Here is a 27,199-nt window from a genome sequence, read left to right on the forward strand (position 1 = left end):
CTTTCCTTCACGGAGGCGGCGCGGAGACCCACAGCAGCCGCGAACGCTTGGGAGCCGCGCGCTGGGTGGGGGCGCTGTGCTGGCCCCGCCCCTCCGCGCGCGCACTGGCTGCTCCCCGTGACGTCACACTCGGCTATAAAATGCTCGGCGCGCGGCTCTCGCGGAGCTGGAGGAGCTCGAGGCTGAGGGCGGCCGGCGAGCGGGGAGCGGCCAGGGACGCTGGGCCGCGGGCGCTTCAGCGATGTTTTACTCAGGGCTCCTCAGCGAGGGCGGCCGCAAGGAGACGGACATGCGGGAGGCGGCGTCGCTGCGGCAGCAGCGCCGGATGAAACAGGCCGTGCAGTTCATTCATAAGGACTCCGCCGACCTGCTGCCCTTGGACGGCCTCAAGAAGCTGGGCTCGTCCAAGGACACGGTGAGCCCCCGCGGCCGCGCCCGCCTCGGGATGCCCGCGCGCGGCGGCCGGTCACCTTCGCGCCGTGCGGCTCCCGGGGCCGGCCCTTGGCCGCTTTCACTGAGTCACCCGCCAGGCCCCTGCTCCCGCCCCCTCCTGCCGCTGTCCGCTGTCTCGCTAGTGCTGTTTTGAATTCCTCTCCATCCAGCATCTCCCTGCTTCGCTTTCCCTGGGATTCCGTCGTAGCTTTACCAGCTCGCGCTGTCTTCTGCTCTGCCTCTTCCCTTCGTGCCTCTGTCCTCTCAAATAGGAGACCCTGCCTTGCCGTCTGGCCCTCTGATCGCCTTTCCTTCCCGTTATTCTTACTCGTAGTACCGAATTTGATTGCATGACTGAGCCTCGCCTGGCCAGGCTGCTTGGCCGGTCCAGTGACCCAGACAGAGGTGACTCCTAATGGGTGTGGGAAGGAGAGGAAGAAGTGGGAAGGGGGGGGGTGTTTCTTGGCAGTCATCATACCCATATGATTTTGTTAAATCCATTTCCCCCTATGCAAAATCTACTTCTCCGTTTGATTTTGGGCTTGTCTGCCTTAACCTTGCCTCCTGAGGGGGGAGAGAGAGAAAGGGTCGAATGTGAAGGTTTCTTGAACCCCAGACATCTGTTCATCAGTCTCATCTCTCCCCCTACTCTACCCCCGCTCGCAAAGAGTGGCTAGAGAGAGGGAGCCAGGCTGCCCCATCCCACTGACCAGCTAACGTCTGGAGCTGGAGCTGGCGCAGGCTTTTTTCTGGCAGGGTCGTTCTTCACCTTAAGAAGGAGAAACTCCAAGACTGGAGGTCTGGGTTCAAAGACCATGCTGTCCTCTACAGGAGGGGGATGGGTGGCTCAGAGTCACTAGTTTAAAGAACTGTATTTGACTGTCATCCTTCAGTCACTGTAGTGGTACTGGGTCAAATATATGTTTAGCTTTGTGGTTTTATCTGAAGTTTTCTTTTCTTTTTCTTTTTTTTAAAGATGTATTTATTTGAGAGAGACAGAGACAGAGCACAAGAGCGGGGGGTGGGGGAGAGAGGGACAGAGGGAGAGAGAGAGAATCCTCAAGCGAAGTCCCTGCTGAGCATGGAGCCCAACACAGGCTCCATTCCAGGACCTTGAGATCATGACCTGAGCTGAAATTAAGAGGCAGCTGCTTAACCACCTGAGCCACCCAGGTGCCCCTATCTGGAGTCTTCTTGTAGTTTTCTTGAATTTCACAATCACTTTATTCATCTGGGCAATAACTTGTGAAGCATTAGTTAAATGTCTTTTAAATGAGGTAGGTGCTCTGTACAATTTTTTCAGTATTTTTTTTTTGAGATTTTAGAGTATTTAATTTGGCAGGGAAGGAAAGGTGTCACTTGGTCCACTGAAATTGCCATTTCAAGCCCCAGATGACTATGAAGAACTTCTGAATCCACTTCCTTTTTTTTAAACATCTCTAATGACACACAGATACTAATATCAGGTTTGCCCTCCTCCATTGTGATAAAAAATAATTTTAGTTATTTTTGAGCAGGGGATGGCTACCCAGTTATTTTGCTGTTTTGTTTTGTTTTGTTTTCCAAAGGTAGTCTTCCTGCAAAAGCCACAGGATAGTCAATCTAATTTATGCTCACTCAGAGTGGTGAGTGACTGAAGTACATTCCTAGAAAAGAGAACTCTCTTTCTTCCCTTCTTTCAATTTAAAGCAGTCTAGATTCATTTAACAAACCAGGTCTCAGTTTTCTTACCTTCAGCCCAAAATAATCATAGTTCCTAGAAGCCTCAGGAATGAATAAAGAGGGAGTATTTAGGAAAAGAAGTAAAATGTGGAATGTTTTTCTTCCCCATATGCTGGATTTAAAAAATGATTGATATTTGGTTGTCCTGGGCTGTCAGAGTGCCCTGGCCCTGAGAAACTACCACTCCATCCTTCTGCTTAGCACTCCTTAGATTACTTCATCCTGTGTAAGAAGAATTCCATCTGCTTTTCGGACTCCGGTCTGTGGCAGTTGAGCCACACAGGAGCTTATAACATAAAACATAGCCAGTAGGCTGGAATGAGGAAGCATCCTTAAGAAGCAAGTTACTGCCATAGATATGATGCACAGCACTTTACTGTGAGACCCTGAATTAGGGTTCACACTTTCTCTCCCCCCCCCACCTCCATCCACACCATTGCCATGGACTTGATATCCCTTTCTCACTGTTCTCACACCCTTAATGTGCAAATGATTGCACAGAAGAGCTAGAACGGGTCACAGAAACCAAGGCAGATTGAGGTAGGGAAAGGAAAGTTGTGAGTACTGGGGTGAGGTGGCATGACTAAGCTCTCTTAGAACTGATGTTGCTGCATCAGTACAATCTCAGAAATAACCTTTTAAGTACCCTACTGCTTCATTTCATGGATACATCTGGTGGTATAGACCAGTGTTGACTCAGTTTCCTCTCACCGAATTGAAATTCTGAGGATGCCAAAACTGATTGAATAGGTCTGTAGTACAAACTAAATAGAAGAGGGAAAATAGAGTGGATGGCACCAGAGGGAGACAGGGGGAAAGGACAAATTAGGTGTTTGTTGTTGCTGATGGTCCAGAAATAGAGGACAAATTAGTTTTAATTGAGTCTGGGGTTTGTGCCAGTGGAGGAGACTGCGGGTTGTTTTCTTTACATTAGTAACCTATATTAGAATTATACTCCTGGGTTTGTGAATTATCTACTTTTACCATGCTGTTTCTGTAACATTCACTATTTGATACCAGTTTGCCAACTTTTTTTTTGGATTAGCAAAGAGCACACATAGGCAATCAGATGTGGTCTTCTTCTGTTTACCCTAGGGGGGTGCATTTGTCCTATTCCTGTTTGTGTGTAGTTGGCTGCTACAAAGTCTAGTGAGGATAGTAATCTTATTTCTTATTTTATATTCTATATTGTCTTATTTTGTTTATCTTTTCATTTCGTGATGGCTTTTTTTCTGTGTTAGATTAAGAACCAAAATTAGAGATACGAGTAATATTCTATGTGATTTATTATTTTTTTAAAAGTTGATGAAGCTGGAGGAAAAAAATCTCCACTCTTGGAGTTTTGCCTCTTGTAATTTCTTTTGTCTTAGCTACCAGTTTCATAAATGTTCTTTTCATTGAGGTAGGGACTTCTGATTTTTAAAAACAGCCCCATCACTTTGGAAACATTGCCAAACTACTTTCCTATAGAATTGGGTCAATTTATATCCCACCAGCAACATGAGAGCCTCACTTCCTGGTTTTATCTTTACCTCGTAAATACTGAACAGTATTATTGAAAAAGTTTTGCAGAAGTGAAAAGTGGTATTTTTGCTATTAAAAAAAAACAAAAACAAAAACAGTCCTGTCCCCAGAAAACAAAAAACAAACCAGTCCTGTCATGGGGTAATATATGCTGTCTTTCCTGTATGATAATATTACTGACCATCAGGCCATATCCTTAGTTGTCCAGCAATAGACAGAGTGTTTTTCTTTCCTGTCTGTGATTGATTCTGCTTATAGCCAAATGCTTTAGAAAAACTCACTAGAGGGGCACCTGGGTGGCTCAGTCGTTGAGCGTCTGCCTTTGGCTCAGGTCGTGATCCCGGGGTCCTGGGATCGAGCCCCGCATGGGGCTCCCTGCTCCGCAGGAAGCCTGCTTCTCCCTCTCCCACTCCCCCTGCTTGTGTTCCCTCTCTCGCTGTGTCTTTCTCTGTCAATTAAATAAATAAATAAATAAATAAATAAATAAATAAATAAATCTTTTTAAAAAAATCTATAAGAAAAAAAAAACTCACTAGAATTAGAAATGGAGGCCAGAGCAAGGATGATGGAACACAGCAAAACAAACTGACCATGAGATGACTAGCTCTGTACTCTGAGTATCTGATCTACCTGATCAGAATGCCATAAGACATCCATAATGCTACAGGCTTTGAATCAGAGAACTTTGGAGCTTTAGAAGAGGAGCATGAAATACCATTATAATACCAGGATCTGGTGCAAACTGAAGATTTCCAGAGCCGTGATTGTGTCCTAATTATAGGAAACATTATTTGAACACTTGCTGTGTTCAGGACACAGTGCTAGGTGCTCAGACCACAAAGAAGATAGCAAAGTTTCTTTCTATAAGAAGTTTATATAGATTAGGGGGAAGGACAGGATAGATTAATTAATTTATTCCACAGATATTTATTGAATGCTTATTACATGTCAGTCAGTACTCTAGGCATTAAAGATATGATAGTGAACCAAAATGGAGTTTCTGTCCTAATGGAACTTGTATTGTTGCAAGGGGAGAAGGCAGAAAATAAAAACAAGTAAATATATAATATATCAAGTAGCAATAAGTGCTATGGAGAAGATGAACTAGGGTAAGGGGAATAGAGAGTACAATGCCAGGGTAGGGTGGAGTGGGAACTTGTACTTTATAAAAAGGTGGTCAGGGAAGGCCTCTCTGATAAGATTACATTTTAGGAGATACTGAAGGAAGTGAGAGAGCAAAATATCTTGGGAAAGAATGTTCTAGACAGAAGGAACAGAAAGTGCAGAGGCCTGAAGTGTCAGTGTACTTGATGTGATTGAAAAACTGTAAAGTCATCGTGGCCAGAGCAAAATGAGCAAGGTGGTGATAGGAGATAACATCAGAGGAGTAGTGGGAGGCCAGACAACTCAGGACCTTACAGGTCATTGTACAGATATTTGGTCTTTAATCTGTTATGGGAAACCAGTAGAAGACTCTAAAATAAGACATGACTTATTTTATAAAAAGGTTACTCAGACTACTGTGTGGATTAGGCTGAAGAGGGGCAAGAGTAGAAGCAGGGAGACTGATTAGGAGCCTGTTATATGGTAATCCAGGTGAAAGATGAAGGTGGTTCAGAGCAGTGTGATAGCAGTGAAAGGGACAAAGAAAGATCAGGTCCTGGATACATTTTGAAGGTAGAGCTGACAAGTTTAGTTGATAGATTGGATTAAGGATCTGAAAGAAAGAGTAGTCAGAAATGACCTTAAGGTTTTTGATCTAGCAATTGGAAGAATAAAGTTGCCATTTACTGAAATGGGTAAGACTACAGGAAGAGCAGATTGGGGATAAGGAATAAGAATCAGGAATTTGATTTTTGAATGAGTTAAGTTTGGAATATCTCTTAGTTAATTGAGTGTAGCTGTTGAGTAGACAGTTCCACAAGAAGATAAATAACACCACCAGGAAGTCTATGTTAGTTGTTGCCAAGGTGTTACAGTCAATAAGCACTAGAGGAGTTCAGTGGAAGAAGTGATTACTCTGGCCTGATGTGACAATAGTGATGGAGATCAACATTTGATTACAGTTTCATCATTTTATGGTGAGTCAACGACTATGAGATGTTATGGAGAGGAGGCTGCTGCCAGAGTGTGCCCTATAGAACCTCAGAGTAAGAATTTTACAGTTTATCTGGTCCAATCCCTGACTGTGTGTGAATCCTTCCTATCAAAAATGCAGTCCACCATGGGCACCTGAGAAACCACTGTCTCAGACCAATCCACAAAGCAGATAACAATCAGGAATAAGGCTCTTCTCTTTTGAAATAACATGTCAGGGGGTCACACAGAAGGTCTAGGGCAATATGACAGCCTGCCTTAGATAGATCCTCATGTGTTTTTGAGCAACTGTAAACCCAGAGACAACTCGTCTATGTGTCCATGGGGTAGAATGGGTCACATGTTGTATATTCAACTAGTACACAAAGAAGAGAAGGCACAGATAATGGTGCTCTTTTAGATTTCCAAGACCTGATAGACATATATATTAGACTTGAAATGAGAGTCAATCAGGAGTCCATGTTTATCTACAAACTTTAAATAAGGACTAAAATGGAATAGGATGATTTCATGCCCTTTTAGGAAAAAAAGGTGAATGGTAATCAGCTTCAATTTTAGGCTGAGCGTGAGAATTTTAAATAAGTATATACACAAACATATACTTAGCAACATTTGAGTGTTTACTGTATACCTGACACAGGGTTAAATGCTCCATATGGACATCTCATTTAATCCTCACAGATGCCCTACAAAGTTCTTACTAACTTGAACTCAACTTTGACTCTAAAGCATATATTTTATTTTTTTGTTTTTATCTTATTTTAATTTAATTTAATTTAATTTAATTTATTGGTAGGTGGCAGGTTTAATAAGCAAAGGGAATTTACATATGGCTTGTCTTGGGCATCACTAAGATAAGTAGATCCCTGCACCTGCCCACCAAATTTTAAAAGTTTATTGGGAGGCCTTGACTAGGTTCACTTACGCATATCATGCAGGTGTTCTCAACACCATAGCACTATCTCAAGGCTGTGTTCTTGGAGCAGCCTCTGGGAGTGGGAAAGCCAAATAGAATTCACACTCCAAGGACAGGGGTGGGGGTAAGAGTCTTGGATGGTACAGTCCCAACTCATGGATCAACTAGTGGTCATGTCTTTTCCATGACCTTCCTCAACATTTTATAATAACAAAATAATCCTAATTCCTTTCTCCTACCCCCTGTGTCATTGCTGTTATTAATTTCATTTCACCTATACATAAGAATATATTAGCATATACTGTATAAAAGTATTATATAAAAGCATATGTAATCAAATATATTATTGCTGTATTAATAATAATTTTGAAAAAACTGATTAAGAATAAGAAGAAGAGAAAAAAAAGAGTAAGAAGGGAAGGTTTTATTTTAGTTTCACTTACTGATTTTACAGAGGTCTTCCTGTCTTTATAGAGATCCAGGTTTCTGACTTATATCATTTTCCTTCTTTCTACAAAAACTTCTCTAATATTTCTTGCAAGGCACATCAGTGGCAACAAATTTCCTCAATTTTTGTTTTTCTGAGACAGTCTTTATTTCTTCACTTTGGAAGGGTAATTTGGCAGGTACAGATTTTGAGGTTGGTGGGATTTTTCTCTCAACAGTTTATTTTTATTTTTATTTATTTAATTTTAATTTTTTATTTGAATATAGTTGACACTATTGTTACATTGGTATCAGGTGTACAACATAGTGATTTAACTTCTCTATACGTTATGCTGTGCTCACCACAAGTGTAGCTACCATTTGTCACCATACAGTGCTATTACAGTATCATTTTTTGCCTTTTCTTCCCATGACATATTCATTCCATAACTGGAAGCCTGTATCTTCCACTTCCCTTCACCCATTTTGTTCACCCCTCCCACCCCCTTCCCTCTGGCAACCATCAGTTTGTTCTGTGTATTTATAGGTCTAATTCTGCAAAGCATATATTTTAAACACTACTCGAAGCAAGGGTTGGCAAACTTTTTCTGTAAAGGACCAGAGAGTAACTATTTACAGCTCTTCAGTCCAAACCGTCTCTATTTCAACTACTCAGCTCTGCTATCGTAGCACAAAAGCAGCCACAGACAGTAAATGAGTGGGGTTGGTTGTGTTTCAATAAACCTTTATTTGTAAAAATAGGCATCAGGCTGGATTTGGCTTGTGGACTGTATTTGCTAACCCCTATTCCTAAGTGGCTCTGGCTGTGGTTCTATTGCTAGCTAGAAACCTTGGGTTTCTCCTCTGGGAGTAAATGCTACAAAGAAGGTAGACTTATGTCATTTCCCCTATTTCCCAGTCTGGTCTATTCTGTGGACCACAAAATCCCATTAGTTTGATTCGGTCTGGGTAAAGGGATTGAGAAAGTGGCCTTAGAAGTTCTTGCTCAAATCATGATTTTGTGGCATTCTCACAGTACAATCTACTTCCTCTCACCTCACTTTTCTTCCCACGCCACAGCCTGATTAGAAGAGTTATTTAAGCATATTGGGTGCCAGATTGAGGAACCTCAGCTATTTCTACCCAGAATACAGCACTGCCCACAGAGCCCATTTCCTTCAGAAACTCCTGATGATAATGAAGGCAGCACATTTGAATTTGCTGCTAAGGTTTAGATGCATAAACCCTGGTTAGGGTTTAGCAGCCACATTTCAGGAACAGTAGAGAACCAGGGACTGCTTAGGTTAGTAGTTACCTTGTTGAGGTAAAGCATAAAGCAAGATCCATGTCAGGAGGATGACTTGAGAATTATGTCCCAAAGGTTACCAGAGTGCCTGTTGTACCTTTCTAGCTAATTACTAATGTGTATTTTGAAGGACATCAGGAAAATAGAAGACAGTTCTTAGAAAGCCAGTATTTCAGTGAACATAAAGATAAACTACTTAAGTAAATTTACAAAACAATAGTCAAGGAGTGGGAAAGTAAGTAGTACAGATTACATAATGTGTAAGTATTGAAGGGATTCTGAAAGAATGAACTAGATGATGTTAATCAAGAAAGGCTTTTTGAAGAAGTAAAGAGTAGAGATTTGTTCGATCGGTACTATATCAAGAGCTAAGGATATAGCTTGTGATCAAAGACAATTAAGGTCCCTGCCCTTGTGGAATTAACAATGTAGTGGGGGAGTGATATAGTAAACAAGTAAATAAGGAAAATAATTTATAATTACTATGAAAGAAATAGTGGGACATGTTAATAACTAAAGTGGTGGGGTACCCACTTTAAATAGTATAGGCAGGGAGGATATCTTTGATAAAGTGACATTTGAGCTGAGACTTGAAAGATGAGAGCAAGCTAACTATTTGAAGTGTTAGTGGGAGAACATTTCAGACAGAGGGAATAGCAAGTGCAAAGGCATTGGAATGGGAAAGTTTTTGAGCAAGGAGGTGTGGATGACTAAAGGGAGTGTGGCATGTATATGGTATATAGATAGAGGTTGGAGAAATGGACAGGGATCAGATGATGCAGAACCATATAGACCATGGTAAGAAGTTTGAATTTTGTTCAAAGAACAACAGGAAGCCATTGAAGGGCTTTGAGTAAGGGAATGTATTAGCTAACTTATATTTTTAAAAACTCACCCTGGTTGCTATGTAGAGAATGAATTGGAAGAAGGGTGAAAAGAGGCAGAAAACAAGTTAGGAGTTTTTTGTAGTTCAGATAAGAAATGATGAGCCAAGAAATATACATACATATACATACATACAAATATACATATACACCTAGGCAACCTAGGTGTCCATCTGTGGATGAATGGACAAAGAAAAAAATATATATATATGTTCAGCCATATACATATATATTCAGCCATAAAAAGAATTAAATCTTGCCATTTGTGACAACATGGATGACCATGAGGGTATTATGCTAAGTGAAATAAGTCAGAGAAAGACAAATACCATATGATCTCATTTATATGTGGAATCTAAAAAACAAAACAAAACAAACAAAACAAAAACCAAACAAAACAAAAACGAAACAACCAAGCTCATAGATACAGAGAACAGATTGGTGGTTGCTGGAGGGCAGGGGGGTGAAATGGATGAAGGTGGTCAAATTGTACAAACTTCTAGTTATAAAAAATAAGTCATAGGGATATCATGCACAGCATGATGACTATAGTTAATTATAGTGTACTGCATATTTGAAAGTTGCTAAGAGGGTAGATCTTAAAAGTCCTCATTAAAAGAAAAAAAAATTTGTAACTATGTATGGTTATGGATGTTAACTAGACTTATTGTGGTGAACATTTTGCAGTGTGTATAAATATGAAATCATTATGTCATATACCTGTAACTAATATAATGTATGTATAATGTAATTGTACCTCAATCTTTAAAAATTTTTTAAATAATTATACCTCAAAATTTTTAAATTTTTTTTAAAAATTGCATTATTTAAAATAAAACTTAGAGGAAAAGTTACATTGCATTTTTTAAAAGATTTTATTTATTTATTTATTTATTTGAGAGAGAGCACGAGCAGGGGGTGGGGAGAGGAAGAAGCAGGCTCCCCGACCAGCAGGGAGCCCGACGCCGTGGAATTCGATCCCAGAATCCTGGGTTCATGACCTGAGCTGAAGACAGACGCTTAACCAACTGAGCCACCCAGGTGTCCCTACATTGTATTTTTAAGGTCTAACAAACTTGAAACTTTTCTGTAAGTATACAAGAATAAAAGTGATGGTGTCTTCGATCAGACTGGAGGTAAAGATGAGGAGAAGTAGATCAATTCTAGATATGTTTTAGAGGAAGCAACAGCGGTACTTTGGGAGGGAGGGTTAGGGAATGAAAAGAATCAAGAATGGATGGGTGTTGGGACGCGTTGGTGGCTCAGTTGGTTAAACGTCTGCCTTCAGCTCTGGTCATGAACCCAAGGTCCTGGGATCGAGTACCGCATTGGGCTTCCTGCTCAGCAGGGAGCCTGCTCCCTCTGCCTACCACTCCGCCTGCTTGTGCTTGCTCTCTCTCTGACAAATAAATAAAATCTTATTAAAAAAAAAAAAAGAATGGATGGGTGTATGGTGGTGCCATTTTACAAGTTGGTGGAAGGGGAATGATCCAGAATGTTAAAAAGTGAACAGAGCTTTGGAGCTCAAACTTATTTTATTACTGATGAAGAAAGCGAGGCTTGAGAAAAGTAATGCCCAGCCAGATTAGCGATTTGCCCAAGGTAGTATGTGACAACTGGTCATTTTGCTGAATGTAGATAGACTTCAGGCTCTCTGCTCAGCTGGGAACCTGCTTCTCCCTCTGCCTCTTCCCCTGCTTGTGTGCATGCTCTCTCTCTGTCAAATAAATAAATAAAATCTTAAAAAAAAAAGAAAATAGAAAGACTTCATGGAGGAATAAAGATAAGATTGGGAAGGAAGATGAGAGGTAGTTAGTGGAAGATCTTAAATGTTAAATTGAAGATTTTGTGTTCGATATAGCTGGCAAGAGAACCACTGTAGGGTAAGGAGACCATGAAAGTAATCTTTTAGGAGAATGCTTGAATTTAGCAATAACGGTAGAAATGGAGAGAGAAATATAAGGCGTTAAAGAGGCAGAGTTTCGGGGCACCTGGGTGGCTCAGTTGGTTAGGTGTCTGCCTTCGGCTCGGGTCGTGATCCCAGGGTCCTGGGATCGAGCCCCACATCGGGCTCCCTGCTCCGCAGGAGGCCTGCTTCTCCCTCTCCCACTCCCCCTGCTTGTGTTCCCTCTCTCACTGTGTCTCTCTCTGTCAAATAAATAAATAAAATCTTTAAAAAAAAAAAAAAAGAGGCAGAGTTTCATTCACCAAGATAGGGAATAAGGGAGAAAGTGCAGGTTTTGTGGGAAAGATCAGTGGGACAAGTTAAGTATGAAAGTACCTGTGGAATGTCTAAGTAGAAAGTTCAAAGTGGCAGTTGGATCTATGTATCTGAAACTCAAAAGTGAGTTCTGGGCATGAGATAGAGTCATCATCATAAAGGTAGCAACTTATGCAATGAAAGTAGATAAGCTTGCCTTGAAAGGATATGTACAATGAGAAAAGGACCAAAGACCAAGTGATGATTTAAGAAATGAGCAGAGGCAAAGGAACCAGTAAAAGAGGTGGCAATTAGACGGAAAGGTGGTTTTAGAAGCCAGTGGAGGAGAGTGTCAAGAAAAATGGAATGTTGAGTTTTACTGTAGCATTGTTTCTAATCACAGACATGTGGAAACAATCTAAATGTCCATTAGTAGTTAAATTGAGGTACATTTGTACCACAAACTCAAATGTCTGCAGAGGATGTGCTGTTTTTTTTTTTTTTTAAGATTTTATTTATTTATTTGAGAGAGAGAATGAGAGACAGAGAGCATGAGAGGGAAGAGGGTCAGAGGGAGAAGCAGACCCCCCACCGAGCAGGGAGCCCGATGCGGGACTCGATTCCGGGACTCCAGGATCATGACCTGAGCCGAAGGCAGTCGCTTAACCAACTGAGCCACCCAGGCACCCGAGGATGTGCTGTTTTAAAATGCAGAAAGTAGTGGGTTAAATGGGTGATAGGTATTAAGGAGGGTACCTGTTTGATGAACACTGGGTGTTATATGTAAGTGATAAATCACTAAATTCTACACCTGAAACCAATTTTACCATATATGTTCAGTAACTAGAATTTAAATAAAAACTTGAAAATAAAATGCAGAAAGTAGGGCAGATGTAAGAAAATGGGTGCCAAGAAAGAGGTAAGAAATAGGGTGAACTGGCATTATACCTGCCTAAGTTACATTGTATGTACACACACACACACACACATTTTGGTCTTTGCATGATTTGGCCAACACTGTTGGATAGCTAAATCATCACGCATTCTCAGCCCTTTTCTACCTGCCTGACTCCTCTATAGACATTAGAAAAGCTGGATTCTCACCCAACCCCCTTTTTAGTTAAGACTGGCCATGAGAATTCTGACCAAGAAAGATACAGGAAAAATACTGAGGGAATTTCTGGGAAAGCTTTTGCTTTCCTGATAAAAGGGATATATGGCACATAGTCCCTTCCTCCTTCCTCCTACATGTAGATGTAATACCTGGAGCTGGGGCACCCATCATATGACCATGAGGGGATATCTGAGAGTACAGAGACAGTAGCCCTGAAATTGTTAAACTGCTGAATTATTGCCAGCATCTGCCTACCTCCGACTTCTTGTTATATGAGAAAAAAATACACCTCCATTTAAGCCATTGTAAGTTGGTTTTTCTTGTGGCTGAACACTTTCCTAATATATGGGGTATATTTTTTCATTTAATATTTTTATTAAAAATACATGTATATTGCTCTCAAGGCCTGCTACACATCCTATATCCTAGACTTTTCCTTCAGGGCCATTCTCAGAATGTCCTTTGCCTCTCTTCTCTATTGGATCCTTTATTCTTGAACCCTGTGATTTTTTCTTTGTTCATTGGTTTCCCTCATTTCGGTGGAGCATATCCTTCAGTAGCTTCTTGGGGATGATTGGGAATTAACTTCCCTGAGTCTTGATTTATAGTTTGGCTAGGTTAAGGAATTATGCACTGTCAGATTTTTAAAAAGTATTATTTCATTGTCTTTTAGCTTCCATTATTACCATTGAATTGTCCTATGCCATTCTGGTTCCTAATCCTTTGTATTTGGATCATATTTTTCTCCTTGGAAGCTTTTGGAATCTCTGTCACTCATAATATTCCAGAAATTCATAGTGATGTGAAATCTTGTTGTGGATCTTTTTTTCTTTCATTATATGAGGATCTATGTGGGTTTTTGAATCCTTAAACCCATATCCTTCAGCTCTGGCTTAGTATGGCACTCTATCCTCATCCTTAGCTGTTCTAGAAATCTGACAGTACATAATTTCTAAGCTTAAGCAAACTATTAACCAACCAGAGTCTTTTGAGTTACTATTTCAAAAAGAATAAACTTTTGGCATATTTCCCAGTTGTCTGGGTCAAGTGAGAGTTTTATGCAGGCTTTATACTAATCTATTTCCCACCCTCTAGCCATAGAAGTTCTCATACCTCTAACTCCTCAGCCTTTTCAGAGTTTTAGTTTGAATAGGAAAATTGCTTTTACAGCTAGACCACAAAATATGTAATAGCTCAAACATGATAGTTTATTTTTCTTAAGTAACAGTACTAGTAGAAAGGTCAGCAAGACAGCCCTTTTCCATGTGGTCACTTAGGGACCCAGGCTGACAGTGACTCTTCCGTCTTCAACACGTGACCTCTGAGAAGGTTACCCCAAGGGTCATCTCCATTCTAACCAGTTAGAAGAGGAAAAGAATGGAAGAGTGTGCACAGGACATTTTTATGGGTCAGGTCTAAGAGTGATATATGCCACTTCTCACATTCTGTTTGCTAGAACTCAGTCCTCTGGCCATGCCTAACTGCAAAGAAGGCTGGGAAACATAATCTGCGTATTTATACAGTAAGAAGAATAGGAGAACATGGATTTTGGTAAACAACTGACAGTCTCTGCTACTCTAGCATTGTGTGAAATGGAATGGTGTGAAGCACTTAGCTTTTTTTACTCTTAGGTCAGTTACTGCTTTTCTGTTTGCTTCTCAGATTCCAAAATTTTGTCTCTCCTTTTTTGCTATTGTTGTTTCCTTTATTGTTCTTTTTGCTCTTTTGTGTTTAGGCCTTATTCCATGATTATGATTTTAGTGAAATTTTGGTTGGGAGCAGAGGTAAATGTGCAGTTACACTGTCATTGAAAACACATAGGCATAATAAAATGACCACAGAAAAATATTCCTGAGGTTCATATGGGTTTATCAGCTCTGAATTTTCAACTCCTGAACTATACTATCAATACTTTTAGTTGTAAAAATGGACAAAGAGAATTATAGGTACTGACATAGAAAAATGTCTTTCGTATATAAACAAAAATAGAAAATTTTAGAACAGTGTTATAGTATACGATTGTATTTTTGTATATGTTTGTACTAAAAGTTTTGGAAGGATATACTTCTAAATTTAAGGGCGGTTATTTGAAGGGAGTGGGACTGAGAAAAGGTTGAGAGGTTGGGAGGCTTTCCCTTTTGATTTTATATACTTCAGTGATACCTGAATTTTTTCACTGAGCATGTATTGTGTTTGAAACTTTTTTGTTTACTAAAGAAAAGAACAAATACAGGAATTGTCAGCAGGGTCAAATGCCCTAGAGAAGTCAAGGAAAATGAAGGCTGAAAAATATCTACCAGATTTGGAAATTAGGAGATTTTATTGACGTTGTGGGATCAGAAGTAATCTCAGTGAAGGATATCAGGAAATTTTTGGCTTCTTTAAAAATAGACCATTTAAGACAAGGGTGTAATTAGAGGAGGATATAGAGCTGAGGAGGCAGGGTCTGAGGTTTTGTGTTTTTTCCCCAATATATGAGAATTTTAAGTATGTTTTATAACCTGAGGAGGAGGGGTTCACTAGAGAAGGAGGAAAATTCAGAAGAGCGATGACTTCAAGGAAAATAATTTCGGATTTTTCTTCATTTGCCTCATCTGTCCAGTGATGATTAGACTCCTTTGAAAGATTAGGAGTAGTAAGCTAAAGCCATGTTCAGCAAGACTGGTATAGAAAGAAAGCCCCAAATTTTCAGTGAGGAGGGCTTTCATTTATTAGCCTTTGAAGTCCTTTCTAATCTTCAGTTCTACAAATTCAGCTTACAGTTGTACAAATTCAGTTGGTTCTGTGGAGCATGGACTTGACAGAAGGAAACACCCTGCTTTAATATGACTTGAGCTAGGAATCCAGGCTTATTAGTGAGAGAGATAAGAATGAAGAATTTGTTTCTTTTGAGGGGCAAATAATTCTCCAAGAAAATCTGACAGAGTTAGCACTTCCTCTAGCTCCTTATCAAGTTAAGAAGCTCTCATTTTCTTTTAAGTGCCTCTCTCTCTCTCCTTTTCCCAAGGATACTAATTTAGAATCTGCTTTGCCAAGAATCTGTGTATTTTGGGAATCAATTTCTTCACCTCACCAGGGTTACAGTGAGTCATGGCTCTGACTCCATTCTTCCTCAGAAATTGTAAGGTGGTAGATAATGAAGACCTTACCCAGTTCTGCCCCCTTTCCTGGGAAAATTCTAGGCTCTGAGCTTCTAAGAGTGATTTTCTTACCCCTAAAATTGAGAGGCATCTGGTTATGTGTTACATAGAAACTTGGAGTCTTTCCTTTGAGAGATTTTAAATATTATTATAAACTGAGAATAAGATGCTTGCGTATAGAAATTCCTTAGGTCAAATAAGTCCTTATCATGAGGTAACATTTTCTAGAGGCCACTTTGGGTAAAAAGAGCAGAGCATGGATATGGCTGCCCTATGAACTCTCTAAGTTCTGTCAAAGAGCAGACTTGAATTCACATTCCTCATTCTGCCTCCCAACATTAGGTATCCTGACATAGATATAAGTCTAATTAAGTCTCCTGTTTTTGGTAAGTCTCTGCCCCTTTTATACTCCCACTTTTTGGCCCATCAGAGAGAGGGAGAATGGATAACAAGAATATGGCAAGAGTTGCATTATGCTTCTTGAGGTCCAGAGGATGTTAGTAAGGATTATTCCTGTGGGTTCTGCCAGGTTCCAAAGAATGTCTCCTGAGAGGATTGCTCGGCAGGTATGAATTCCTCTCTCCCCACCCCAACCACCCCATGGGTTACTCAGCCCACAGGAGAGTCAGGCCACCAAGGTATATGCAGACTAGGTCCAAAAGATGAGACTGTAAGGGAGTAAAACTTGAAATAGAAGTAGGCAGAGCTTCTGACAGCCAGTACTGGGTAGGTTTCTTTGGCCTGTGAGAACGAACTGCCTCTTCTATAAGTTACCTGGGAGGATACATTTATTCCATATAAACTAGGGTCACTTTTCTCCTGAAATACCCTTGTAAGGGGAGGAAAGACAGCAGGCCTAGGTAATCCAAATCCTAGGGGTCCCTCAGTTCTCGTTAGCCATAGAATATTCACTGGCCCTAGCCACATTTTTCAGTGTCTCACCTTGATTTTTCATTCATTCAAGGTGGCCTGTTACAAATTGATTTATATAGTACCTGCTCTCATAATACCAATGAAGTCTCTGCTTGAAGGAAAAATAAATAAGAAGCAAAGGTAGAGCTCAGTTATGTGAGGCTTCTTTATTATTTCTGTGGTACCTCAGGGACAATGGGAGAAGGGGGAAATGACCTGTCACTAAGAATCTTCTGCTTTCTATTCCTCAAGCAACCTCATAACATTCTGCAGAGGCGCCTCATGGAAACCAACCTGTCTAAACTTCGAAGTAGTCGTGTCCCTTGGGCCTCCAAGACCAACAAACTGAATCAGGCTAAGTCTGAGGGACTAAAGAAGTCTGACGATGATGACATGATTTTGGTTTCTTGCCAGGTAATGTTCTGAGAATAGTTTTTCCAGGGTTTTCTGGAGAGTAGGATGTGGGCCCATTGTGATTCCCATAGTGGGGCCCTCTCCTACAAAGTGTATAGAGCATGGGTCTTATCATAGAATTCATAAGTGAGTTTTACAGGAAGTATATGTAATATTTTTATGCATGTGCATCTTTATGGGAGAAAGGACAAAAGTTTTCATCAGATTTGCAAAAGGGTGTGTGATACACACACACACACACACACATGCACAATTAAGAGCTACTTAGTATATAGAATTAAATACTGAAAATCCTTAGGGATCCTCTGTCAGCCCTAGATTCAGCAGGAAAAAAGGCTCCTAAAAGGAGACTCAGCAGTGGTTAAAGATGAGACATTACCAACCCATAATTGTGAGATGCTCTCCAGCCCTGCCTTTCATATGACATCTGCTGCTTGCTCCCTTCCCTTTTGCTTCTCTGGCTCCTGCTGAACAGTATGTTTCCTTTCCACAGTGTGCTGGAAAGGATTTGAAAGCCTTGGTTGACACAGGCTGTCAATACAATCTCATCTCTTCAGCCTGTGTGGATAGACTGGGGTAAGTAGCCACTTGTGCTGGGTGGGAGTCAGGTGCTTATGGTGCACTCTTTGCCCGAATCTATTTTGGGGTTAGAGATGGTGAGGGTCTCTACCAAAGTTCCAAGAGAAGTATGCAGAGTTCAAATATCAGCTGAATTCTCAGGCACCTGGGACAAATCAGCAAGCCAGGAAAGCATCAGGTTTTCCATTAACTCCCACCTATTAAGTTCTGAGCAAAGACCTTTGGGCTCTGGAATGAGAGAGCGTGAGATCCTTGGCTCATAGTTAGCCATGCCCTGATCCTGATATATGCCCTGCAAAGACAACAAATTAGAAGGAGCAGTAGTCCTGTTGGTATATCCCAGATGAGTAAAAGCAGGGATGTGATTGGTCTTAGCTTACTCAGGGTCCTTCTGGAGGCCACACTGCCTGTCCCAAGATGCATCAGTCAGAACTTAGAATAGGACTGCTATTGGGGCGCCTGGGTGGCTCAGTCGTTAAGCGTCTGCCTTCAGCTCAGGTCATGATCCCGGGGTCCTGGGATGGAGCCCCGCAGCGGGCTCCCAGCTCCGCGGGAAGCCTGCTTCTCCCTCTCCTGCTCCCCCTGCTTGTGTTCCCTCTCTCACTGTATCTCTATCTGTCGAATAACTAAATAAAATCTTAAAAAAAAAAAAGAATAGGACTTTTATTGCTGCTGGGCCTAAACCATTATAGGTTTGATTGACCAATAGTTTCTTAGTGCCTTTCCTCTCTGTAAAGAACATGTAAAATCAAATCTTACTGCTGCCCCTGCTGGGGATTGGGTGTGAGGCAGATGCCTCATATATTGAATGTCTTTGGTTCTTTAACAGCTAGACTTGAGTTCTTCCTCTTTTAGTCAGAGAAAGCCATTTTGTATCTCTCCTCCTTTTCAGTCAATTGGTACTTTCATGTCTTCTTCCTTCTCTTCCCTCCTAAGTAGTAGATGAGCCCTAAGGTCTAGCCCAGAATTGGAAGGATCCACCCAATCTCCTTTTCCACTTTTCTAGCCCTAAGAACAACAAATCGTTCCCTAGCTTAATCTCTGTATTGAAACAATCACTATGGTAGATATAATGGTTCATTCTAAGCTGCTTTCAAGATGTTCATACTCTTAGGTAGGACTTGAACAAGGCTTGATTGTATAATTGGTGACCTCTGCTACCTGATCTGTTCCTTCTTGTTTCTACCCTGTCCTCACCCCTCACCACCGCTGTCACTCTTTGAGGCTGGCTCTGCAGGTTTTGTACATTGCTATTTAGGCTTGTGGGAGGAGTCCGGGACACAAGTGCTCTTGTGGGAAGAATCCTGAGCTTTTTTATGTGGTGAAGAGATGAGATAAAGTGCAACATGATGGTTCCAGAAAGACTAATAATGTCCTGGTGCATAATTAGGCAGCAGTCTGCCATGGTTCCAGAGGAATTAATAACCATCTGTAAAACTGCAATTATTTTTCTTTTGGATGAGCTGTAACACCAAAAGAGAGGAAATGGAGTAAAGCAGAAATATTGGCACAGAAAGTCCATAATTAAGTTTTTATCCACCAACCCATGATAGCTTGGGTGCTGGCTGTTCCAATCTGCTTATATAACTGAGTGAAACCTGGGCGCTGTTCCTTTCCTTCCTCCCCTGCAGAGACAAGTTAAATTAATAAAGACTTTCCCCATGATATTCCTTGCTGATATCAATATCAATATCAATGCACTTACCAAATAAGTACCAGCCTCCATTAATGTTATAGCTGAAGACTAACTGATGAGGATAAACTGAAATAGAAAAGGCAAAGAGAAAATTAGACACTGAACAAAAAGCATCTTATAAAATTAGGACAAACTCCTGCCCTTTTTGACATCTTTTACCCACAGAGGGGTAAAAAGACATATTAACTAAATTGCCTTGCATATAGATGGGGATGTTAGGATGCAGAATAGGATTTTCTGAGTGTATCAACTTTCGTTTTTCACCAGTACAGATAGTGACATAGCTTTTGGAGAATAGGAGCTGAATCTTTCATTTTTTTATATCCCCTGGCATATGTAGGACAAAGTTCTGAAACAAGTATAGGCTGGCTAGCACATTTTTTGGTAAATTAATCCCAGGAAATCCCCAGAAAAGACCAATGGGGGTCATAAGGTAGACATTATCAGATTCCATCAGAAACCTCTGCCAAGGGGATTCTGATATCTCCCTCTCTGGTGCAGACTCAAGGAGCATGTCAGATCTCACAAGCATGAAGGAGAGAAGCTTTCTCTACCCCGGCATCTGAAAGTAGTGGGCCAGATTGAGCACCTGGTGATCACACTGGGCTCCCTCCGCCTCGACTGTCCAGCAGCTGTGGTTGGTGAGTAGAATTGAGAACTGGACCTATGGACCCCCATTGTAAACCCCCTCCCTATCCACCAAACCCTCATAAGATCTCATGCCTGTAAATATTGACTTCTTCAAAATCCCAGGTTTCCATTTTTCTGTACTATAGACTTGTCCCAATTTTTACTCTCCAAAGTACCAGATTCAAGACATGTTGAGAATCACTAAGAAAAAGGAGTGTGTAATTCAGGATAAAAAAAATGTAAGGGGTAAGAAACATTTTTGTGTGCCAGTGAAAGTGGCTCCTGAGAGCTTTCCCTGAGCTAGTTGGAGGTAGAGGGCAAGATCCCTTTACTCCTTCACCATAAATCACTTGATAACTTCCCCTCACTCCTATATTTCCCCTTTTGTACTCTACTCTAGACTACTCAAGGTTCCTGGGTTTTATCTAAAGGCCTTTGTCCTTTCGAGTTTAAAAGACCTACCTAGGTTTGAATCTTGGCTCTATTACCTTTTAACTATAATGATCTGGGGAAATTACTTAATATAATAGATGCTCAACAGATGTTTATTGGATGGATGGATGGATGGATGGAAGATTAGATGGACCCAATGGTGATAAGGCTGACTTCTAAACCAGCATAGCAATAGTCGGATCTTAATTTTTTTTTTTTAGAGGACAATGAGAAAAACTTGTCCCTTGGTCTCCAGACTCTCCGATCCCTTAAGGTAGGATTGATTCTACTTTCCCTTTGATTCTTACTCTCTGAGGCAGGGGTCCTCTTACATGGACCATTGACAGTGGGATCATGGACAGTGACCAGTGATTCTCCTTTGTTTTTAGTGCATCATAAATTTGGATAAGCACCGGCTGATCATGGGGAAGACAGACAAGGAAGAAATCCCTTTTGTGGAGACAATTTCCTTGAATGAAGACAAGTGAGTGCCCAAATAGGTCAGGTCAAGTAAAATCCATTTGTCATTAAGTGGAGGGGTTCTCACACAGGATATTGGGTTGTGTCCTGCCTTTGTCCTTCAGTCTTACCACAAGTACACCCATCCCCAACCCCTAGAGTTCACCATCCTAAAAAACTCTCTAGCCCACATTCCAGAATAAGTAGTGACGATACCGCACGGAGTGGTGGGGCAAAGTAAGTAGCTTTTAAACTAAAATTATACTTGCCTTCAACCTAACTTCTTTGGATTTGGTATCATTTCTTCTATTTCTTTCTCATTTCAGCACTTCAGAAGCATAACTACAGACTGCAGCATGTCTGCACGTATGCACACATACCAGGTTGACAGATTGAGAAAACTGGGTTTGAACCAAATGCAGTAGCAACTTGCTGTGGACCAAGTCCTTCCCTCTAATAGAAGCTCCAGGGGCTCCTTCCCACCCAGTCCTCTCTAGACTTTAGTCCGTGCTTAGAGATCTTATCTGGTTATAGCCATTGTTTTTTACTCCTCTGATCACTTAATTTATAGACCTTTTGACACTGCCAGGTCTCACTTGTGGCCTACTTCTCTGCTTCTTTCAGGAATTTGCTTTTATTAGTCAAGTATAGGGGCTGCCAGGTTCTGTTTCTCCATAGATACACTTGCTTCTTTTCCTATAGCTAAAATGTATGATAAACAGGAACCTGACCTTTACCTCCTTTCAGTTGTTCCAAAGAGGTGCAAGATACCTATGTCTCAGAATTAGAATTTCTTCTAATTCATTCATTGATTTCTCAAAAATAAGTTTATCTGAAAGAGCCCAGAGAGATCATCTAGTCCAACTTCTTCATTTATAGGTCCAGAGAGGCAAATGAATTGTCTAAGCTGTTATACTAAGTCAGTGGCCAAGGAACCTAGAACTCAGACTTGACAAGCCAAGGCTATGTTCATTTTCCCATGCTGCTTCTTTTGTCTTCAGGCCTTGAGAGGAGGATGAAGAGGTAGGGGCTTTAAAAAGGCAAGGTAGGGGAAAAATCTGCTTTGGGGATGGATGCCAGGAGGATCTGGGTAGCCCTTTCTCCCATGTGCTAAGTCCACTAAAAGTCTCTGCCCCAAATTGTCACATTTAGGACCTTATTTTGGTGCCTAAAAGCTGAGGGCACAAAAATGAGTGAGATGACCTCTCACCTTGAAATTCTTGGAGAGGAGGAGAGGGAAGGAACCACAGACAGAAGAACATTAATCACTTTCTGAGATGGAATTGAAGGCTTTGGTAAATAATCTGGGGATCATTATTAGACATTGATACCCTCAAGATCTAGTCAGTATTTCTGGCCAGACTGTTACTTGTCTGCCACGGACTCAAGGAGCTGGGGTCAGAAATAGGGAAAGGAGATGGAAAAAATCCAAGCACATCCAGAATAGAAGGAAGTACTGGGTAGAATCAATTGGTGGGAAGTCCTACCTGTGGAAACCTTTCTGGGGTGGAGGTCAGGAATGAAGTTTCCAGACAGGGAACTGAAGGTTGGGAAACTCTTCAGCCTTGTTCTACTTCAAGGAAAGAGGCAGGGCAAGAGCTGACAGTGTTAAGGACAACTTTTTCTGGCTGCCCAATGTCTGCCGACCCTTCTCAAAATGTTGGAAGTCACAGGGGTGTCTCAAAGCTTTTTTGTTGGGGTGTCAGTTTAGGCACACAGATACCTGTACTGAAATTTCCCTTTCAATTTGGTCATAGAAGTGCATGGAGAAGTCAGAAAAATAATCAGCTGTGAATATCTTTTTAAGAGATTTCCAAGTCTACCCTTGGTTCATAGCAGTAGTTTCCAGAGCACTTAATGGATCCCACTTTGAATTTTGCCAGGTCCCACCAACAATCTTGTCAAGTGTTCAGCTACTGCGTCTATCAAATAACTCTTTGGAACTCTGAATGTTTTTAGACTTACAGAAGTTCCCTAAAGACCAGGAACTTAGTGACCCTCATTTGAACAGCTAGGCAGCTGGGTCTGGGTCACCCCCAGACCTCCTTATCAGCCTTCAGTGCCCCCTCCAGATTCACCCCATTTTTGCCTGGGCAGGGCAGGGGGGGATCTGTGCCTTTCCATTGAGGCCTCTCCACTCTCCTCCTCTACCTATCATGGCGCCACTTTGGCCTGCTCCTTATCCTAAGACTGAGTTGAAATACTTCACCCCTTCCTCCCCAGGTTGAAAATTCCACTCCAAGCCTTGACTCTTGGCCACAGGTGAGGCATGTTGGAAGTTCCTTGGCCTGGCTTATCCTTATTTGGATTCCCTGTGGACCAGGTGAGGCCAGGAATTCTTAGGTGTTGGAAAGATGTGACTAATTCTGGCCCTTTGAGTTCAGGATTCTGTGGCATCAGAGGGATGATCTGATGGCCTTTAGTGATCTTTCTGGGTTCTGAGAATCAGTCACTGACTTGCCAGTTTTGGAATAGAAATAGTTGGGGTGATCTGAGCTTAGGGTTTCATGATCTCAGTGCAGTCAGATCATTTGAATTCCCTAGCCAAATAATTGTACTTTAAACCTCAGGCTTGATAGAGGTACCTAAAAATGTCTAAAGACAACTATGGGAAGTCTTGAGCTTCATTAATCTTTAAATGCTACCAAGTTGATTATTCTGATAGCCCATATCTCCTTGATATTCATGAGGGAGTACCTGATTTACTTTTCAGGGGCTGGCAAGATGAAAAGGTAAAGTTAGTTCTTCCCAGAATCCTAGAAAATTCTCTCTGGCACCTCTGATTCAGGATGTGGGAAGAAAGTGTCTACCCACACTGTGTTCTGAAGGCAGGCAGTAGTAGGAAGTAACCCTGTAGAATTAGTACCCCTCTCATTCCTTATTAGATGTCCATCTCAAATACAGGAAGTTTGAAAAATACTGTTTTTGTTATTTGGTATATCTATGCCTGAGTTATATGAGGAAAAATGTTTTCTGACTTTTCTATTTCCTTGCCCTGCACAGACCCCACCTGGTAAGATTTTCTATTCCTTAGCTCAAAGTGTCTGTAGAATGGATCACTTATTGTATCAGCTGCCCTGACTTTTGTGTAATAGAAATACCTTTCCAGGCTGGAAACATGGAGGAGATGGACCTGGATTCTTTCCTCCTTCTGTTGCCAGGACTCTACATTGGCATTTTTACCTGCTCAGTGTTTCTGGCTGTGTCGGGTTTATTTGTGAGATTGATGTAACAATAAAGTGAAATCTTCCCCTCTGTGTGCTTGTCTGACAGTCTCTGTGTCAGGGCCCCTGGAAGGTGAGGGAACCCAGGCACAGCCTAATTACATCAGTGTTTCTCTCATAGGGTCCTCTGAACACAAGGCTTTGAGGTCCTCATTTCTTCCATTGCTACTAGTCCTTCAGCAATCTCTTACTGGCTGTATGTCCTTGGGCATATTAGTGAACCTCTCTGAGCTTGGTTTTGTAGTCTATAAAACAGATGTGATGATAGTACTTGCTACATAGTATCAAATGTAAAGTGGTTGGCTATGGTAGTCCCTTAAAGATTTAACAGTATATGAGAACAATCTTTTATGGTGGGTCAGCAGTGTGTAAGAGAATATTTTTCTATAAAGGGACATATTTATTTAGTTCAAACAAATAGCACAAGTTTCGGAAGGAGGAGTATTATTGAATGAGCCCTAATATATAGTTAAGGCCATTGTCTAAATGACATTTCAAATAAATGCATTTTACAGATGATAGAAACTTACTTTTTAAGTATTAATATTTTAATATTGAAACAGTAAGATTGAAGAGTCAACAGGAAACATTCTTTAGCTATGACAGTGGTTAGTTATCACAGTCTAGAATTACAGTTCCACTGCTACTTAGATGATACTACCATTCTACCTCAAAAGATTTTCTGTCTTAGTTTTGTCCATTTATTCTAAATATAAAAAATTAGGGGCGCCTGGGTGGCTCAGTTAAGCATCTGACTTCAGCTCAGGTCATGATCTCAGCGTCCAGGGATCCAGCCCGGCATCGGGCTCCACACTCAGTGAGGAGTCTGCTTCTCCCTCTGCCCCTCCCCCCACTTGTGCGTACATGCAATCTCTTTCTCTCTCTCTCTCTCAAACTCTTTTTAAAAATATTTAAAATTAAAAAAAAAATTTTTTTTTTTAGATTTTATTTATTTATTTGACAGAGAGAGGGAACAGAAGCAGGGGGAGTGGGAGAGGGAGAAGCAGGCTTCCTGCTGAGCAGGGAGCCTGATGTGGGGCTCGATCCCAGGATCCTGGGATCATGACCTGAGCCGAAGGCAGATGCTCAACAACTGAGCCACCCAGGCACCCCTAAAATAAAATATTTAAAATTAAAAAAAATATATTAAAATTTAAAAAGACTTACCCAACCTGACTCTTTTTTTTTTTAAAGATTTTATTTATTTATTTGAGAGAGAGAGAATGAGAGAGAGCGAGTACATGAGACGGGGGAGGGTCAGAGGGAGAAGCAGACTCCCTGCCGAGCAGGGAGCCCGATGCGGGACTCGATCCAGGGACTCGATCCAGGGACTCCAGGATCATGACCTGAGCCGAAGGCAGTCGCTTAACCAGCTGAGCCACCCAGGCGCCCCCAACCTGACTCTTAAACAATGAGTGACTGAATCAAGATTCATGATCATCTTCATAGAATGAAATAAAGAAAATTAAGTTTTAAAAGAGTTAAAAAATAATCCTGACTTTCATTTTTTAAAAATCTATTGCTCTTGCACAGTGAGGGGAGAGCTTGGATTAACAAAAGTTTATGTGAAGATGATGTTGGTGTTTTAGTTAAGGGGTATAAAAGTATTAAGGATTCTGACAGATCTAGAAATCTTACAGATTGTACAAATAAAGCTCATGTGGTGTTAAAAAAAAGTATTAAGCACTCTGTAGGTAGTTGTCATTCATAAGATAGAGACATGTATATACAATTTGTGGAGCATCTAGAAAAGGGCAATGATAACATGATTATTGTCTTCAGAGCTGTCATGGAAAGTGTTCTTTCCGGCATCAGAAGGCAAGCATTTGCAGTAGGTGGAGGTTGCAGAAAGGCATACATATCCTGGCTCAATTGGAGGGAAGCATCTCCTGTAAACCAGGGACTATACTAACTCCTACAAAGAAGATAGTATTGTTCATAGTTTTGCAGAAGGGAAAGCTAAGGCTCAGAGTGGTATCAAGGTACAACTACCTAGCACAATTAAATGAATTGTCTCTAAATTTTCTTTCACTGGAAGTAAAAGGTGGGATGATCATTTCCTAGCAATATTGTGAAAGATTTTGGCATTGAGTAGAAGGTAGAACTAGGAGACCTCCAAAGTAATTTCTAATGCCAAAATTCTTTGATTCTAGGACATCTTTATTAAATGGCATTGTGAATCAAATGTAGTCTCTTGTTGACTCAATGCCATCACTACAAACAAACTCATTAATTTGGACTTGAATTATGTTTTTTTTTTTTACCCAGATTTGAAGCATTGAAGGTTACTGTTCTCATGGAATCAGAAAGCAGAGATAAACTAGTTTGTATTATAGCTTGGACTCCTCTGTCAGCTGCCACTTCTTCCTTGCATTATTAGTGCATCCTGAGTTATACTATGCTACTGTCTTATTTGTCTGGCCAATGACCTACTGGCAGCTGTTTCTCACATGGTGTCAAGCATATGGGCATTGTGACAACTGTTCTTTTAAAGACACTTTTATTCATGGGTCGTGGTATATTCTGGAAGACTGGAGCTGCCAGATATCTGACCAAAATGGAGAAAAATGCGTCTCTATCTGATTTTTAGTAGTGATTGGTCCAAAGGTTCAAGCAGCCTGATGACTACAAGCTTTGTTCTTTCTTTCCAGCACCTTTATCATACTCTTTCCTAGACCTGTGCCTCTAACCAGCAAATCACAGCCACCAAAATCAGAGAGGGTAATTCAATCTTAGCATTGCTTTTACTAGAGCCAGAGTAGCCTCCAAATTTGTAATTAATACAGAAAACTTAACTCTAGGGAAATCACATACTTTGAGTTTGACTTACTCAAACCATGCCAGTTGCCTGGAACAGGAGAAATAGGTTGGGAAAAGGGAGTATGGTTGACCTAGTGGAGATACTTGTGTTTGCCAGACTTGGAGGGTAAAATGAAATCTTCTGTACTATAAGCCTAGGTAGCAGGAATTTAACTTTGCTTTCATCATGTGATAAACTAAGGTGGAATGTCTTGGGATTCTGTTATGAACTGCTGGATTCCTTGGATACACTGGATTACCTTATCCTTGGGGAGCTGCTATAGTGGCTCCCA

The 27,199-nt window shown here is 41.0% G+C and overlaps 1 protein-coding gene across 1 annotated transcript; it reads left to right on the forward strand.

Moving 5' to 3' along the window:
- Positions 1-204: 204 nt before the first annotated feature.
- NRIP3 (nuclear receptor interacting protein 3) lies at positions 205-21,233 on the forward strand. Its single transcript, XM_021685759.1, has 7 exons — positions 205-415; positions 16,926-17,087; positions 17,581-17,663; positions 19,864-20,003; positions 20,646-20,698; positions 20,814-20,908; positions 21,210-21,233. Exons 1-7 carry the CDS (start codon positions 242-244, stop codon positions 21,223-21,225), a joined length of 723 nt encoding a protein of 240 aa, XP_021541434.1. The 5' UTR covers positions 205-241; the 3' UTR covers positions 21,226-21,233.
- Positions 21,234-27,199: the final 5,966 nt, after the last annotated feature.

The sequence above is a fragment of the Neomonachus schauinslandi genome, chromosome 11, assembly GCF_002201575.2.
Source record: "Neomonachus schauinslandi chromosome 11, ASM220157v2, whole genome shotgun sequence".
Taxonomy (NCBI): domain Eukaryota; kingdom Metazoa; phylum Chordata; class Mammalia; order Carnivora; family Phocidae; genus Neomonachus; species Neomonachus schauinslandi.

Coding starts and splice junctions, on each gene's coding strand:
- NRIP3 (XM_021685759.1), top strand. CDS start 242: ATGTTTTACTCAGGGCTCCTCAGCGAGGGCGGCCGCAAGGAGACGGAC. Junction 20,004..20,645: donor CTGTCCAGCAGCTGTGGTTG/GTGAGTAGAATT, acceptor TTTTTTTTTTAG/AGGACAATGAGAAAAACTTG. Junction 20,699..20,813: donor AGACTCTCCGATCCCTTAAG/GTAGGATTGATT, acceptor CTTTGTTTTTAG/TGCATCATAAATTTGGATAA.